The sequence below is a fragment of the Larus michahellis genome, chromosome 5 (genome assembly GCF_964199755.1).
Source record: "Larus michahellis chromosome 5, bLarMic1.1, whole genome shotgun sequence".
NCBI classification, from domain to species: Eukaryota; Metazoa; Chordata; class Aves; order Charadriiformes; family Laridae; genus Larus; species Larus michahellis.
The window spans coordinates 34,789,147-34,807,995 of record NC_133900.1 but is presented as its reverse complement, the minus strand read 5'-3'; the positions used below and the strand labels follow the sequence as shown (position 1 = coordinate 34,807,995).

At 41.8% G+C, this 18,849-nt stretch overlaps 1 protein-coding gene across 42 annotated transcripts in view; it reads left to right on the top strand.

Moving 5' to 3' along the window:
* Positions 1-18,849, top strand: part of PDLIM5 (PDZ and LIM domain 5) — a 153,195-nt gene that overhangs the window by 26,599 nt on the left and 107,747 nt on the right. For 26 of the 42 annotated variants that reach the window (XM_074589536.1, XM_074589527.1, XM_074589529.1 and 23 more), the window contains one exon: positions 1,184-1,319. In XM_074589536.1, coding sequence (XP_074445637.1) covers positions 1,224-1,319 — 96 coding nt within the window. In that variant the 5' untranslated portion in view covers positions 1,184-1,223. Of the gene's footprint in view, positions 1-304; positions 439-465; positions 558-1,183; positions 1,320-18,849 lie in introns of those variants that run through there. The other 16 variants (XM_074589544.1, XM_074589542.1, XM_074589534.1 and 13 more) reach the window with 5 other exon arrangements.

The following is an 18,849-nucleotide window of genomic DNA, read 5'->3' as shown; positions in this document are numbered from 1 at the left end:
CAGGAGTGACATTAAATGTCCTTCCCTGCACCCGCCGGGGCCGCGGGACAGCCCCGTTCTGAAGGTCCACAGGGCTGGGCTGCATTTGCAAAAATCCACTGCTTCCGAAAAAAAAAATAAAAAAAATCCTACCCACCCTTGCAGGGTATGAACAGGTAAAACCGGGCTTTGCATAGCTCTGTGGGGTCTGCAGCCCGCTTGCTTCTGCTTGACTGAAGGTCCACCTTAAATGTCCCTATCCCAGTATGGAATCTGGCTGTGCCCCGGTGTAGTCTTACACCCGCCCGCCCTGGTGTGCTCCTGCCTGCCTTCAGCCATACAAAAATAGACGGGATCCACTACCTAAGATGTCATTGTAGCGTTACTTATCCGAGGTGAAACTGAAGCCCTTATCTTTGACACTGAACGGCAATTAAGTGCTTCTGTTGCCTTTTAAAGGTAATTTGTTGCCCACGTTTGTGGGGAGGGAGATTCTCGGGTTTTGCTTTGCTTTTGCTGCCTCAGCGCTAAGTTGCAGCCGTGGGTATTTCGCTTTAGTTCACAGCTTTCATTTGAGGGTTGGTTTTAATATTGGTTTTGTCTGTAGTATTGTTCTACCAATATGAAGCTATGCTATAAAAATAAAGAAGTCGCAAGGATTTTATTTTCCTCTGATTAACTTCAAAGTTGTGATGTTTTGACATCGTTTTGAAGCTGTCAAGACATAATGTGTTTAGAAACAAGCTTTGAGCTGATGACATGGCAGCGTATGATACTCATTTTATTAGAAATGAATGTGCTAGTAGTGCTAATTTCTTCCATACTTGGATTTAAGGGATACTGTCAATTCATGCTTGTCTCAACATTGACTTTTTTGTTAAATATGAGCTTTAACGTTGGGTGGTGGGTTTTTGTCCCCCCCACAGTATTTGGTTAGTAAGAACTAGCTGCGAAACGTCTCAGCAACAGAAATTCACAAAGTCCCAAATCTATGTTACCAGTTCTCTAGTTATGTTTCTTCTTAAGCTATGGAGAAAACCAGGTGTGGAATAAAAGCACAAGTAATGACAGACCCGGTGTGGGGTTTTTGGCTGTTTTTGTACTATTAAGGGGAAGACAGATGAAGAAAGAAGGCTTTCAGAATGGTAGACAGTGCCTTTTGTTTTTATCATCTTTAAATTAAAGGCGTAATCCTCTTCCACAGGCATCAGTTCTTTGGATTTGATCCTTGAATACTAAACATCATGAGCAACTACAGCGTGTCTTTGGTGGGCCCAGCTCCTTGGGGTTTCAGACTTCAAGGGGGCAAGGATTTCAACATGCCTCTGGCTATCTCTCGGGTAAGTGCCTTTGCCTCTTTGCCTGCATATGGGTATCTGGTATGCTGTGGCTGACCGGCGGCCTTCAGACATAAGTATGCAAAGCCATTAATTACAGATGCTGGGGCTCAACTTGCCCTGTGGCATAGAGGATTGTTGGGTGCTGCACAAGCTGGGAAAATAAATCTTCTTTATTGTCTGAAGGCTCCAACAAAATTGTCTTAGGAAGGACGTGTTCATTTGAAATGGTTGTTTTATCTACATTTATTTATGCAACAAACAAAAGAAACCGCCCTTGAATTCCCCTCCTTGCTCCCACCCAGAAAACGGAGATGCAGAGGTTGGAGGCTGGCAGGAAACAGGCAATTTTCTGTCCAGGGCTGAGCCCGTGCTGTTCAAATGGGAGGCAGTGGGGGAAAAATCACTCATGTTACCCTTGTTTATTCAGCAGCTAGAGGATCTTCTGGTGTCTGTTCTTGCAAATCCCACTATTTACAATAAAAAGGCACTTAAATGACAGTAGTTGTAAATAGCTGTTCATCAATATGTGCCTGAGTGAATGTGCCACTTTCTCACCAGCATTTTTTAGAGTATGTGCTCTGAACTGATATTCAAACCATTTGAGGAACTAAATCAAAACAAATGTGATCTTTGTACGCAGGCGCTATCTAGGTAGTTTCCTACTTTAAACTGTGTTTTCAGGGAGGACTTTTCTTTCAGTGTGGGCTGAGTTTCAAAGCCTTCCTCGGATGGCTGAAGCACTTAAATATAGAATATAGGGACAGACTTTGCAGTATTGAATTTATAGGATCATTGGAAATCTCTGGGTGAAGAAACTGGCTTCTAATAGCTCTGTACCCCAGCACCTTCAAATTTAATTTGCAGAGTGGAAGCGTTTATGTACAAATGGCACCTTCTCTGTCAACAGCTCTCCTCCCCCTCTTGCATATTCATATAGTTTAGTGACAAAGATGAATTATTTTTTACACCTGTTGGGACTGCAGAATTGATACTGCCCTGGGAGAGGGACCAGGTTTCTATTTGGGTTTATGCATCACAGCAATATTTTTAGCTAATCTCAACTAGCGATTCAAACTCTGCCAGTTCATTTAGACTTGCCTTATCCTATTCACCTGTGGATTATGCTGGTGAAGTAAAAATACAGTTTGAGTCTGCAAAATTATTTTTATATGGCTAAAATGGACTGCAGAGCTGTAGAAATGCTTGTGTACAGTTGAATACAGCTGATACCTGAGCCAAAAAGAGGCTGAGAAGGAGTTTATTCCCAAACTCCGGGGATTTCCAAGCTAAACTGTAATTCAGTTTCTTGTTCAGTAGCTGATTACTCCTACACTAATGAGAAATTTGAACTGGGGATGCAAATAGTCCTCTTCTGATTTGACAGTACAAGTGCTCTCATGACAAGGTTTTGCAAAAGCATAGGCTCTTGCCCTCATAGGGTACTTGTGTGTGGTACTGATGAGCAATTAAATGCTGTAGGCAGTAAACCATAGTAAACAACCGGGTTTAGGAAAAGGTAGAAATTTCTTGTAGGAGCCTCTGCTGTCCTGGAGATCTAGAGTGCTGCCCCGCTATAAGCAGGCTTCCAGTCTAAAAGCTTCTAAAGAGGAAACACGCGTTGAAATGAGCCTAGACTACTACTTTATTGCAGGAATCAGATATGCTGTCGCAGGGAGTGGCCTAGGGGAACTGGCCTAAATAGCTACGTATAAAAGCCTTAGTTATGGGATTCCCTAATGACAAATGTCAGTGCCCACAAGAGCAGAACATAATGAAAGATGGGGACTGGAGTGGTTTTAGGACTTTAATTTGTGCACAGGAGGGGAAGCACAATATCCAATTCACCTATTACACCTCGGCACTGCTCCTCAGCTCAACTGTTTCTTCTTATTTGTGGTTAAGAGTATGCAAATATTAGATGACTGACAGCTGCCTTTGCCTTTTTTTTGGGGGGGGCGGATCAAAAAGTGCTTAGTTCTGGTATGCCAATCCAGCTTTGGCCCGGTAACTGGAAGAATTCAATGCTGGTTCCTGGTATGCTAGAACAGCATGTACCATTCACCCCCCCCAGCCCTTCTTTTCCTGATGAGGCATAAATGCCTTCCTGTATCTGAAGACTGCTAATTAAATTATTTTAGCAAAACAGTAATGAGACAGCAGAATTATGTTCTTTGGCAAGGAGGACGTTTTTGGTTTTCTTTTGTTTTTAATTTGTCCTCTAGATGCTGAGGATGAATCTGGCTGCACTGCTGAGGGCTAATTTCCTGCTTTAGTTTAAACTCCTTGAAATCAAGTTCAAATAAAGTACAGTTTACAAAGCGCAGAAAAAACACTGCTTTCTAAAGCTGTTTATCTGAAAAGTTAATCTCTTTTTAGTAATGATTTGAACAAATTAAGATTTCGCATGGTTCCTTGGAGAAAGTTTTTATAAGTCATTTGGCTTTGTACAGAATGCAGTTTAAATGGGCGTGCTCCCTATTGCCTATGTGAGGTAAGACAAAAGCCTGTTTTGTGCTCTTCAGTTGAAGGTCTTAATGTCAGCTAAGGTGTAACAGGTTAACATTAGTGCAGGGGTAGCAGTAACATTTGATTTCTCATAAGCTAGTATATTGTAAACTAGTTGCAACATCGTAACTAATAGCAACAGTTAGTTATTGCAGGGTTATGTCAGTCCCTTAATATAGCTCTCTTAGTGATTTAAAGTTGCAACATATACAGCCATACGCATTTCATGGTAAGTAACATATGTGATGTTGGAGATACAGCCTTAGAGTTAGTGGCATAAATCAGTACAACAACAATGCGTGCAGTACTTGTTATGTATGCTTTCACCTGGCTGGACTTCAGCGGGGCGGCTTTTCACAGTTGTCCTCCTTACCTTGCGAAGGCACCTGTCTGAGCCCTGCAGAGCCACTGCACAGGTTGGGAATTCCACACTGGGAAGCTGATGTGGGGCGGGTGTGGTGATGGGAGTGTGGTGGTGGGGTACGGCCCTCGCGACAGTGGGGTGAGTGGGAAGGAAGCTGCTCTGAAAGGAAAACAGTTTGATCTTCACCCTTCAACCAGGAATAAAGGGAGGGCTGAGGTGGTAGATCTACATCTTTTATTAACAGCCAAGTGTTAAAGTGCTTCGGGCCACCACATATAACTGTACTGTTGGGCTTCCAGGTAGTTTATTCTGTAGTGGTACTTGTATAATGAGAGATTGGAAACTGTGACCAGTTGGCCTGCAGTGAAGAAGGCAAAATTACTGAAGTCGAGGTTTGCAAACTTAGATTATTTGGAGTTGCTGCTCTTTTTCATCATGGCATTTTACATTACTTAAAGAATCAACAGTTCTCCTTATTCCTTCAAGACCTATGTTGTGATGCAAAACTGAAAAAATGGAAAGCTAGAGCAGATAAGAACAAATTGCTGAGAGGTTAATTACATTCTGGTAGCTATAAAGTCGCTAATTTAGGAAATGACTAAGATTCAGACTTCTCTATGGAAGAAAAAGCTTGATGTCTATACATCTATCTGTAACATATGTAGTCACATGAAATGACACTTGCCATAAAGCAGTTGTCTTCATATGAATAAACTGATTGCTTCTGAATTAACGTAGACCACTGAAAAGGCAGCTACTTAACAGGTATCTCCTTTTCCACCTGGTAGATTTGTGTGGCGTTGTGCCAACACTCTTGAGTGTTGGCTACATACACCACAAGAATTACAGCATGGGTCCTCCTTGTTTCTCAATTATTTCCAAGTTGCAGGATGTTCTGCTAAACACCAGCTGGGTCAAAGCTGGACTATTGGACCAAAATAATTGCAGCTTAATTTGTTTTCAATCAGGATTGCCAATAATAAGGGACATGCTGTTGCTGATTTCCACATAGATCTGTGGTCTTAAGTAAATCCTACTGATGCTAGGGATATGTCCAGTTTGGGAATAACATTGTTCTACACTCGGTAGATCTTTGCTTTCTAGATTTGTTTGCGTAAGAGTTTGTTTTTTCTGCTGAATTAGAATAAATGCAGTTTTGAAGGTAAAGTAGTCCAAACGCACTGCTAGGCAGGATTCCTGGAGTGGCTCTTGGGCATGCTAATTATTATATTTACAGAATTTGGGGTTAATGATATCTACAACATGGTCTATGTTGTTTACATGCAACACAGTAGCTTTTAAAACAATACACACTTCTACAGAGTTTGAATTAACGTTATATTTGCTTTACTTTTTCGGGAGTTGGTTACTTTCCAATGCTTAACTAACATAAGCAGAATAAACTCCGTAAGCATGACTGTAGCTTTAGAATTGTCAAAACTGCTGTCCTCTGCAGACTGGAATCAATAGTGTTTGGTATTGATGATGTATTCATTATGTTCTGGTGACCTGTGACAGATCTAGGTATTTGTTCTAAATGTATGCTTGAAATGTTTGTAGCCTATCAAAGATGTTGTGGCGCAGTCTCTAAACAGTGCTTGTCTCTGTTTTATGGCACTAGTTACCACTAGAAACAAGGAAATACTGAAGTGAAACTACAGTTTGAACAGTAACGTAGTCTACATGCAATATGTACCCTCCCACCTAATGCAAATACATAGGATGTTTTCTTGTATTTAAAAGTTACTTTTTTGTTCAATCCTGGTGGCAACTCTAGCCATCTTCCTTCTGAAGAAGTTTCGCTATTTGTCTTTCTCCTCCTGTAAGAATCAAATGGAAAACAGTCGTGTTGAAATCCTTGACCTGACTGACAGCTCTCTTTTTCTACTGCAACTTCTTTCAGTGTCACCCTCCCAGCTGCTCCTGGCTTCAGTGGTTGCTTTGCCTCTTCAAAAAAAAAAAACAAAAACCCAAAACAGAACAAACAAACAAACAAAAAAACCCTTAGAAATAGACCCTTCTTTTTGCAGTTTTTCAGTTTTCATTATTTCATCTGTTTCAGGTATGTTTTTCTGCGTTATTGCTGCAAGGTTGTAGTTGATGCAAGGCTGATGATAATGAATCTGTCAGCAAGCAGTACAGCTAGGGAGTAGGTGGGAGAGCAGCCCACCTTGGGATGAAGTAGGGAATGGATGTGCAGCAACATCAGCTGCTCAACATTTACCCCACGTGAGCATAATGACATTCCTCATGCTGGTATGGGGAGGTCACTATCAGAGGAGTTGTCTCCTCTGTTCTCCCGCTTTCCTTCCTGCCTACCCAGGTATGTACACGGCTCCCCAGCAAGTTGTCCACGTGGTCGGAGCACGTATGATTGGTTTTGCACAGTGTTTGCTTATTCAGGGGCTTGGCCTTTGGCTGCCTTAATATTTAGAAGCAAGCTATCTTAAAGTCATTAACATCTGTGAAAATAATGTTAATGGGAAGAGAATAAAGGAAAATGATGCTTTGAATGGACCTAGAGCGTGTCAGCTTTGATTGACTAAACCCTGGCTGAGCCTCTTGCCCTTCTGTTTGTGTGAATTATTTTACTAAGCCATGCGTGTCATAGCCAGTAAAATCAAGTTTTGTGTAAGTATGAAATAAGCTATTGCAGTGGAGGGCTGGGGAAATGATCTTTCAAGCAGGCATGTGAAACAGGAGAGAAACACTGAAACAACTGCTGGTCTGGTCAGTGATAATTGTGTTGGTAACTTTATGCTTCATCCTGGAAGCTACTGAGAGCTACTAACTAAGCCTGAACTGCCAGCTGCTGGCATTGCTGTGATGGTTTGCACAAGATACAGCCGGGGATGTGCTCCACCACTGCAACTTCCTGGCCCAGGGTCAGAGACATCAGTGCAGGTCACAGCACTTTCCTGCTGGTCCTGCTTCTACGGCAATAAATGCTGCATTTTACGGGAGATATCAGTGCTTATGAAATGGATGTGATTAGCCAAGACATAAAGCAAGAAGTGTTACTCTGTTCTGTTTAATTCTGTTTACAAGATGTGGTTTACTGAAAAAAATACTGAGAATGACAAATGAGCTATGGTTGCCAAAGTCTGTATCCTCTCCGCACCGAGGCCTGAAAGAGCGGAGGTTTTTTCTTTGGGAACCAAGTGGAATATGGACAGTTAAAAGCTCCCAGCTGCACAAGTGGTTTAAGATGAGCGAGTTTTCTGAAAGTCTAAAGAGTGCTGGTTAGTGCTTCAGAGTTTGCATAGTTGCCTGCAAGCAACGTCCTCCTTTATAGAGCTCCTCCGTTTAACTTGAAGATGGAAAGAGAGATCAGTTGGTACAAACATAATTTCCCCATTGCCTCTTTTCCCACCACTGTTTAACCTCTTTGTGCTGAAAATTGGGAAAAGGGCCATATTTCCCCATACCATTTGTTTTCCTTCCCTTGTCTCTTCTGCTGTGCAGTTTGAAGCAAGACAGACCATCACTGGAGTGGGGCTGGGAAGAAGGGAGGGCATGGGGGAGAAGAGGCGGAAGAGAAGTGCCTGCATCTTGTCTGCTCATGACCTTAATTGTCAGAAAACCTCCTCAGACCAAGTAGGAAGCTAAGTTATTTTAAAATAGTTCCTCTACTGATGTCATTCCCCCAAAAGTGAACCTGGCTGTACTGGGGGAAAAAGGAACCAATGAGCTTGTAGCTGAGGGATATCTGATGTGATGTGTGAACATATTCTTTTTACATTAAAAAATGCTGGTAACTCTTTTTCCCCTTATAAGTGACAGTTTAGTTACAGTATGATGAGTACAAGCTAAATATTTCATGATGGAAAAACTAAAGTGTTTGTTTGCAGTGTCCGCTTCTCAAAGACAGATGTAGTGAAAAAATAAACTCTGATTAGATGTTCAGAGCAGATGTAAAATTGGCAGTCCTTCCGGACGCCAAAAAGCAGGACAATTTATTGAATAGTAACTGCAAAAAAATTAGGCATGTTTTCTTTGCGAGTATCTGGCCCTGGAGGCCTGACAACTTCTGTCGACTTCCCCACCGTTTGGAGATGCTATTTTTAGTGTAACTGTTTTTCTCATTATTCATTGGCCGATGGCTATCAGAAGGCATTGTGAGAAAAGACATGGTGTTGAAAGGTTTGTTTGTTTGGCTTTGGGATGGAGCCAGGAGATAACATTGTTGGCTTTTCTTCATTTGTTTTGACTTTTTAAGAATAGATTTCATATGTTATCAATATAAGGGAAAGTGTGAGAGAAAACTGTCTCTCGTGTTCCTAAAGCAGTGGAAATATGTGAAGGTTGATGATATTCCTCTTGCCAATGCTCAAAAAAAAATAATAATTGAGGCTGAGGTTTGTTTGAACAAATATGAGAAATAGAAGTATGCTTTCTTCCATAAGTGGCTGTTACAAGCATAGAGACAGAAGGAAAGGAGGCCACTGCTAAGGCTGGTATTACGTGAGTCTTTGACTCAAGTCTTCAGGGCAGTAGAAGTAGGGAAAAAATGACAAAAGTATCTGTTCAGGTTCCCTCTCCGTAAGAGGTCTTCAAGCTGAGTTTGTGGAGAGAGGTACTATCTTCTCTTAGGTGAGTTGATGTGGGTGGAAGAAAAAGGCTATGAACTTTGGGCACAGAATCCTTTGAGGTGCAAGTAGCTTCAGTTACCATATTGACTTAAAGCCTTGCTCCTATTAAGGAGTTTATACTGTCCCGCTGCTCTAGTGCGCGATGACGAAGACAGAGCTGATGAGTAAGAGTCTGAGTGTCACTAACTGCACTAGTCTGGTTTAAATGCAGGCAAGCTACTGCTGTCAGTATGTCAGTAGGTGATTGTGGGCTATACCGGTCTATGATGGTCTTCTCAGACAAGTTTGCTGATAAATCAGGTTTGTTTACTTAGGTTTGCTTCCAGGAACTGTTCTGGAAAGGGTTTTCTTCAGGAGCATGGTCATGCTGGTAATGATATGCTGTGGGAATTCGGTCTCATCTTCTTAAGAGGGGGGGAAAAGGTAGGCAATAGGAGCTTGTGCTATGTTTGTACTGAAGAGCAGTCTCTCTAATGACTTGCTTAAATCTAGGTACATGTGGAAATGAAGTTCAAAGAAAAGGAGGAAGATGCAACAGAGGAAGAGAGAGAAAGTGTGGATGCTGTTAGCTTTGGTACAGCTGTGAGGAGGGGCAGGTGCTACCCTGTGACTGGCTGCTACTCGCGCACCAGCCGGCTGCATATGCCTGTGGCCACTAAACACTTCTGCAGAACAGACCTAAGGTTTCAAGTTGGGGGATGAAGGCCACCCTTACTGGACAGCCTGTAAAAGTCTGATTTCAGTGACTTGCGTAACACCGCATAGCGGTATTCCCGCCATCTTGTTGCATTTCTCTGCTTCATTCGTCACTCGCCTTTTGACACTCAGTTAATGGGATGGTGTCCCACACGTGATAGCTCTTCTTTTGTCAGTTCGAAACACCAGTGCAGTTCCCAGCATATAGTCTCTTGTGTACGCTGACCCAAGGAGAGAGGTAGTAGGGGGACAAAACAGCACATTATAAATTGAAGACTGTATTGTGATGCACACCCTCGGAGCAGATCAATAAGCACTGCCCTAATGGAATATGCTCAGTGGTTTTGGTGTAAAGCATAGTTAGCAGGCACAGACCATGAAGAGATTTCTGCTGTCGGTCCCTTATTTTTACTTAGCAGGGAACACAATAGTCTTCAGTGTTCTACAGTCCAGAAAACTTGGAGTAAAATCAATAATTCTGTGACACCTGTGTGACTGTTCTACCTATATACTATCAAGCTTCAAGATGTACCAAGTGTTGAGTCCCCACTTAAAACAGGAATCTCATTCCTTAAGAGATTGGTGTTTTTTCTTTTAATGTAGGCCAGAAAATTTGAACTGGAATAGTCCATAGTATTTTTTATTATTGATTATTATAGTTTCTATCTGATTCGGAGTTAGTATTGCATTAGAAACCTCCGCTTAAACAGTTAAACTTAGTAAAAGTACCAGCAAGAGAAAATTGCATCTGATAGGTGAAAGTATTTGCAAGTATGAACTCTCACAATTGCTGTCAGCTGTGCCTGTAACAAAGCCCTGAAGTAAAATGTAATGCCTTGCGTGAAGTCCCATAGGCTAAAAAGTGGATCTTGCCAGGTCTTTAGTAGTCCTGTTGGAAAGGTCAAATGGTTTGCATGTTAACTGGATAGGAAAGAAGTTTGGCTTACCCTGGTCTATATTAAGGGATGACTTAATGTGGTATCTAGTTCTTTCTCTAACAAGTGATTGAACAATGTGAAGTACTTACCATTGGAAGGCATCAGAAACATTTATTTTGTGTGAATTATTTCATAGTTCTTTTGAAGGCTTGAATAGTGATTTAGATGGTAAACAGATTAAAGTAGAGTGTATCAATTTCAGGAGGCTAAAACTTGCTGTTTGTTAAGCTTTTGTGTTTATGAAAATAATAGGATCATATTTAGATATTCTTACAAAATTTATTAAACCTGTGGAGAAAATAATCAAAGTGTCTCCATTAAGTGTGATGTTTTATTGGCAGTAACAGCATTTGAGATTTTTAAAAAGGAATTCTGTAGAGCAAAGACAAAATGCTGTAAATCTGAAAATTGCAGACGTAAATAAAAATGTATTTTTGTTATTAAAAAAATTGTATCACCTCGGTCGAAACTCTAGCTATAGAATATTTTTGTGCAGAACCCGTAAAAAAAAAAAAGGCAGCTTTGTTGTGAAAAAATTCCCTCTGCCAGACAGAACAGCTTAATCTCAAAGTTTATGGTACATCTGCTATTAAAGCTTTTTCTTTCTAATGTACATCTTACACATGACAAGCCAGGCATAGTTCTGAGTCGAAGGCAGCTAGTAAATGAAACTTTTCTTTCTTTCCCGTGAATTAAGTGGCCAAAATTGTTGGGGTTTTTTCTGGGGTGAGTGAATTCCTTGCCAGTGATGTCTAGTGATTTCTTTCTGGTGAATTCCTTGCCAGTGATTTCTGCCTCTTTGTGGTTCTAGACTTAGCTTGGCGTTGTGAAAGACATGGAGAGGTAGACTAATGGGATTGCTTGTCTCCAACTTGCTCATGTATCTAAGCAATTCCTTCTAAGCTGTTCTATTTTTCTTTACCTAATGCCTTTTAAAAGGACGAAGGAAAAAAAAGAAAAGCAAAGAAAAAACCCAATGGAGATGTACAAACCAGAGAGCTTGGGCACAAACCAGGAGTTGGGTTGGGCTTGCTTTTATTACACTGATAGGGAAATGGAAAGCTTGTAAAGCTTTAAACATCAAAGACATCTTGGGTAGAGTAAATTTTCTTCGTTCCCTGTCAGCTTTCTGCAGCTCCTCATGAAATTACAGTGTTTTGAGTCCAGACCAAATAAGAGTGTTCTCTGCCTACGGTCTACGGTGGCTTGTTAGCAATTATTTAGGAACGAAAAGGAATCCCCCAAAATATGTATTCTGACAGAGTATACTCAACCCTCAGGGGACAGTGTATTAGTTCTTTGCGAGGCACTGATTATCTGGATTCACGGCTTGATCAAATGTAATGTAGATAGTGGTCAGGGGACACAATCAACCTCGCAAAGGAAGCGGTAGTGGTCGGAGAGTGGGCAGCATTGCATCCTATCTGGCAGCCTGCGTTCCTGTGCTCTTTAAATCTTTTCTTAATGCATAGAGCTGTGAGAGGGGGGGGAAAAACCGAAAACATTGGCAGTTCACGAAAATGGGAATAAGCTTATGTAATAACCTAACAATTTTCTTGTATGTGAACTGGCCCCCAGCTCTCTGTCAGTGGTAATCACTGGCCAAAGAACGTTGGCAGAAAAAAAAAAACAGTGCTCGCATCTCCATGTCAGAGCTCAAAGCCAGCTCAACAGATGAAACTCTTCCTCCATCGGTGCTTTAAGCAGGGATTGTAGGTGGGACTGGTGTAGCAGAGACTCACTCAGCCCAGCAGACTTGGCTGCAGGAGCTGGGGCTGCTGGTGCAAAGGTAGGGGGCAGGTACTTGGGGACTGTACGGTCTAGAATTGCCGAAGCCAGACTTGCTAGGACATGTCTGTCTGTATACTAAGCTGTGAAAACCGCCACTGAATGCTTATTAAATTACAGCTTTTGTCAGCTATGGATACAGGCTATTCTCTCCACTTTCCAGCTGTCGTGTTTTGGCAACTGGCTATAAGCAAAAGTCATTGTAGCAGGGGCTTACAAGAATCTCCTTTGAGACCAGATTCAATTTGTAAATTAAATTATTTTGCTGTTGTGCAGATTGAATGTAACCCTGTAAACACTAAGAACCCAAGCCTTGGTGCTGCAAAAACACTTGAGCAAAAGCGTAATTTTAGGCATATTAAGTTGTCTCCGTAAGATGTCTCTTGCTTAAGGCTCAGCCTGTGTTGATGTGCATGGCTGCTCAGCACCCAGCAGTGCTGGGTCGTCAGACTGCTGCGACCAGAAGGAAAGCAACATTGGCTTGCTTGGAGGAGACAATTGACCTTTCCCAGCCAACTTTCTACTTTCTCTCAGAGGCATTAGCCAGTGATTGTTAGCCATAAGAAAACTGGCTAGCCCAGGTATTTGTATGACATCCTGAGAGCTAGGTTAGAAACAGATCTTTGACCAGCCAGTCAGTCTCTATCACTAAAATTATAGGGCTAAATCAAGGGGTTTAGTAGCATTTGGGGATGAGAAGTCTTTGCATATTAGGTAGGTGTGGTGTTTCACTATCCCTTGCTCTGGAAATGCTGTGGAGACGCTCTGTCCCCTTATCTCTCTTTGCAGTGTGCAATTATTGCACTCTTTAAACTAGAGATTAGTACCTCAGAGCAGGTCCTGTTTTGGGTAGTTGTGTAAAACTGTCTCTTCTGAATTATTGACTAAAATAACTAAGCTTATGAACAAAATACAGATAAGTAGGTTTTTGACTAAAAGAATAAACTTTGTGTATATGTCTAGAAATGCAATTCATTTTCAATGTGAAAACATAAAGATGGTTTCCTTGAGGTGTGCACTTAAATCTTGGAGACTTGAATTCTTGCGATATCTCTCTGGATAAAAGTATCACCATCTTGCCTATGTCAGAGGGAACGTGATACTGTCTGGCCAGTCGAGTATCTCCTCTGTGAGAGTATTTTCTTCCATTGACACATCTACACTTGAACTTTAAAACACAGAAACTGCTGATTGTTGAAACTTCAAATGACATTAATTTGTTTTGATACCTGACCTGACGAAAACTGCTGCTGCTGCAGTTGACAGCCCAGATCGGTTTATAACTCTGCCCTGGATGGTGTGGGATTAAATAACTGGAAATTGCTCACAGGAAACTCTGATTGCAGCAGTCAAAGTGAGGATTTAGGGCAAACCAGTTGGTGCTGAAGCTTTACTTTGCAACCTCCTGCTATTGGAGAAGGCTAAACTGCTGGTGTGTTTTACCCCTGCTTCCTCCTTGCAAACGTAAGGCATGCTTTTGGCATGCTGATGGAGACAGATGGATATACATGATTACGTGATATACATGATGAAGACAAATGGGTATACATGATATACGTGATGGGTACATGATTTTTGGATGCTGTAGCCATTGACGTCAACTGGTTCCTGACCTCATCAACAAGATGGCTTGCCTTGAGTGCTTCTGGCAACTCCGAATGCCTCCTCTGTCACTGGCTTGCTATGTGCGCAACTCTGTACTTGGTCTCATTGCATATCCTAATCTACGTCTGTTCGGTTAGCTCAGTGGTTATCCCGTTGCTGCTCTCTGACTTCTGTGTCTCTCTTTAGCAAAGAATGTATCCCCAGGGTACCAAACGAGCTTTGGTAGAGATTCTCCTGCCGTGCTTCGCCCTGATGATGAATACCTAGTACAAGTCAGCCTTTAACCTACAGCATAGACTCTTTCCCTTGAAAGAAACTCCTGTATGACTTGCGTTTGGGGCTGAATATGGGGGAGAGGTGGGACCTGACAAGAGGCCATCCCTCATAAAGAAAACTATTATCCAGAATAAGGGGATAAAGATGGGCTTTGTGGAATGCTTAACTGCTGTGCTTTAGGGGAAGTGTACACTTGAGAGGAGTGACATGCAAATAGTTTAGACTTAGATGCAATGGCATTTATGTAATGTTAGTATCAATTCTGGGAAAGGTAATGGATAACAATGGGCATTATGAGTTAGGAAATACCTCACTCCAGCATTTCAAATTGCTAACCATTCAAATTGAATTGGGGCTGGTTTTCTAGTGCCATTTTTTGAGTTTCTGCCAAATAGGTTTTAGTCTTTCAGTTTGTCACCTGTTTTTGTTTTAGAATGAAGAGAAAGGTAGTTTTGCAAGAACACAATTTGTACTGCTTTCAGGTTTTTTCCCCCTTACTTTCCTTAGCCTGAGAACATCTGTCTTACTGCTGAAATAAGTCTACCAGGTGTTTTTGCTGTTAGTTGTCATTTAAGAGAAATGCTGTTCAGAAGCCATTGTTATTTGTGGCATTAACAGGGTTTAGGGTTCATAAAAGTGTATGGTGGGATAGGAATGAAGGGAATAATAAGTGCTAGGTGTGGAAAAAAAAAAAAAAACACCCCAAAATCAAACCCAAACTACAAAACTGCACAAAACTATTAAAATCAAATATATAGGATACTTGTCAGAAAGCTCCAATGACAAACGATGAAAGCTTTGGGTTCTGTATACCAGATAGTATAAGTATTTATAGGGATATCTTGCCTCTGTTTTGAATTGTGTAAGTACTGCATTTTAAGTCTGTAACGATCCTTTTCCTTCCAGTATTTCCTTACCATGCCAGTCCTTGCCAGACTGTAGTATGTCCTGGCTTTGCTGTGCCCAGCACTAGGTTTCTGCTCAATCAGAAAAGCAAGGCTTTATGGCAGCTTTTGGTTTATTGGTACAGTTGCAGGAAATGCTTTAGCATCAAGAAACAAGCTGCTCTTTTATGCAGCAGAGAGCACTTGGGCACCACTGGATTCTTGAACAAGCAGAGATGCCGTCAGCATCACGCATGCACTTTGGGTTGCCAGCCCCAAAATCACTGCTGGCTTCTTCAGGAAAAATTTTGTAACTGGTGTTATGTGGGGGGTAGTGAGATGGGTCTAGAGGTGGCTTCTGGCTTTCAGTCTCCTGACAGAGGTGTGACCACCCTCGGCGTGTAGGCTCGACTATGTGTTTCAGTTTCTGGCCACCCTGTGTGTGGGACTATCTTTCAGAGCCTGACACAAAATCCCAGCTTCGTGGCAATGGTAGCAGCTCTCCTCCCTCAGCCACTTCAGGCCATTCTGATTCAGGAGAGCATAGAGGCTGTTACAATGCCATAGGGCTAAACTGCTTTGTAAAGAAAGTAGCAACTTCCTTGGGTTGATCTCTGTTGAGCAATAAATGCAGTCTAAAAGTGAGGTAATGGTTAAAAATCACCCATAAGGTACCACTTTGGCCATCCCCATCCCTTTTCTTCACACTGGGAGGAAGAGTAAAGGTTGAGTTGTTGTTGAAAGGCTTGAACTAAACTGAAGCCAAAATCTAAGTCATGAAAGGGGTCACAGTGCGGTACAACAGAGCTGAGTTTGTTTTGCCAGTCATCCCATAAGGAGGAGGAAGTGCTTTGAGATCCTCACCAGTAACCCCAACTGGATGTTACTCAGGACCACCCGTAGCTGTCTTTGACCTCTTTTGCTGTCTTCCTGCATGCTGGAGTGATATTCCTAAAGTAGCCTTTCCAAGGGGTGTCCATGGGAAGATTGCTCTGGTCAAGTTTATGGAGGAACCCAGAGTTACTCTTGCTGGTGCCATTCTTGAGTGTCCCAGTAACTGTGAACTTTTGGGAAGGGAGCAGTGGGGGGGTGCTGTTAAGCTCCCAGTCCTTTGCATTGATGCGCTTGTATCACAATCTGGATTCAATTTAAATCATTGAAATATCTCCTCAGTGTTGCACTGAAGATTCAAGAAAAGTAAGTTGAAAAACCCAGCAAAACCTCAGAGTGTATCTTGGCATTAAAATTGTGAGATTAAAAAACACTCCTTATTTCTAGGGCCTGACTCATGGTTTTTGAATGCATGAGGGTGGCAGTGCTAGCTCCTATGGTTAAGTAGCATTATAAATATTTCAGGACTTTAGGGCACAGAGCTGTGCCAAATATTTTTCTCGTGTTTGGGGTTTTTTCCTAATTCCCGAAACAAATTTTTGCAGATCTCTTATAACCTGGGTTGCGTGTATAATTAAACAGACAACACGTTAAATCTCTGTGTTTCTGAAAACGGTGCATCAAATCCAAGTATTTAAATTGATTACATAGTGACCACAGTGTTGCTGACTGTCTAAAAGCTGTTTTATTGGGGCGTAGCATACGTGGTTTCATGTGTATGTGGTAGAGGAAAGTGAATTGCAGAGCAGCTGGCTTGCTAGAGACCTTCCGAAATAAACAGTGCATGGCATGTGTAGTAGAATTTGACCCTGTTAGGAAAATAAGTAGGGCAAAGTGACTGGTTATTAGCGGTGGCACCATAGGCAAAACAAAAGGAAGGACATGGCGGGGTGGGGGGGAAATCAAGTGGGATTTGAATAATTCTTCCTGCCTGCCAGGAAGCCCTCAGTGCCCTGAAACTTGTTCAGCCAAGTCGTAAATGAATTTGCCTCTGACAGATTGCGCTCTGGGGGAAGTATTTTTCTACTAGTTTTCACAAGGCATTGCAAGTTGCCGCGGGCCCAGAGTGTTAAAGGGCATGGGGGTGCGGGCTCTCAGCGGAGGTGTGTGGGAATGTCTTGCTCAGGACTTCATTGGATACCGTGGGGTCACCTCTGGTGGTGTGGGGAGAAGCGGGTGGCTGGGAGCATTGCCCTTGTGAATTTCTCAGAAGTGACTTGCCAGAAATGCTGAACAAGGTCCCTCCATGCTTTAAAATGAGAACTGAACTGCTAATTTTCTTTCTCCGATTACGGAAAGTGCAGGGGTGAACAAGCTGCCCCACTGCCCTGTTCTGTGCAGTGGTGAAAGAATGAGGTTGAGAGCTGTGGATGGGAAGGGGTGGGTGGCGGGTCTCCTCTGCCTGCAGTATATCCAGATGGAAAAAGATGGAGGATGAATATCTACGCTTATTTCTGTATTTTGTCCATTATGATATGAAGGTGCTGAATCCAAACTGCTATGCTACGTGGAATAAGCCCTTTACCGATTAAAGCTTTTGGCTTCCTTTATCCTTCAAGACTTCCTGGACCGGCTTCATTGGTTTCTTCTGATCTGGGGGAGACAGGTCTTTAGCCAGTGAAGAATGTGTGTTATTTCAGAAAGCTTTGCTTGTTGTGTTTGCTGCTGTTTTAAAAAATGTGTCATGTGTGGGGAAATCCTTGGGAGTAGGGGATGGAGCATGGCAGGCAAGATCCCGAGGAAATGTCAGAATAAGCAGATATGTGGATAATAGTAATCTGAACCTCTCGAAGATGTGTAGGAAATACATTTCTTGCTTCATAAATTTGTAATACTTTTAAAAGACACTAAAACATAAAGATGCTGGAAGAAGGTATGGAAAAGGTCTGTATCATGTTGCATATAAATATCTGTGATGGGCCCAGTCATTGTAAACTCCGCAGGATTGTAATATAGGTAAACTTGTGATTTCTCTTTCTGCAACGGAGAAAGAATGACATTTACAATATGTACGTTATGTCTCCATATGCTGCACTTTAAAATGAGGTAACTGAGAGCAGAACATAACAAATGTGTAAGCACAGTACTGCACAGTTATCACTGGGACATAATTTCAATTGGCCATCTACATGTCTAATGCATTTATTTTGAAAACTGAATTTCATTGTAGGAATGGGTTTTATATCATAAGTTAAACTAGCTTTTGGATTTTTAAGTAACACATTATGGAAAAAAATAAATATGGAATTAATACATTCCCCTTAAGCGAAACTCAACCTTAATGTCTTTTCCTTTCCTCATTTGGTTCACTCTCTATATACAGGAATATGACAGCTGGCATAACGCCTCCTTTTTGAATTGTGCCATTTAGCATTTCTGGCAGCTGGATACGTGTGGAAAGCTGTATAGTGACAAATCTGTTTCTCATACCTTTTGTAGTCTGTTTTTCGTCGGATAGAAAAATGTTAATACCCCCTGAACTTTCCTCCTTTCGCTCACCCAGACAGTGATTTACTCGAGCATTTCCTGTATATTGTCTGTGGGTACGGTGCTCGTGCTTTCCATCTCTGCGGCGTTTCCATCTCTCGGGGCATTTCCTAGGACATCTCAGACTTTTGTGCTATGGCTAATTGGGATGTTGCAAACTCATGGAAGGGAATTTATCCTGAATCTGAAACAAAATCTGAAGCAAAACGTGGAAAAATGCTTCACTTTGTGTATTTGTTGCAATGCTGTTGATGTTTCCTGTATATCTTATCAGAATTCCATAAATTCCCTGGTCAAACAGAAGTCTGCTTACAAAGAGTTACTGCTTAGGAAAGAAAAGCTTAGAAAATCCTGTTTTTTCCACATGTTAAAATGTATTTTGATGCTAGTAAATGAATATTTTCCTAAGCGATGAATAGAACCTTTGTTTTCAAGAGAATTTTCCTCGCTTTTATTAATGTGCTTTGGCTTCAGAAACCTACAGACAAATGGAGAATATGGCAT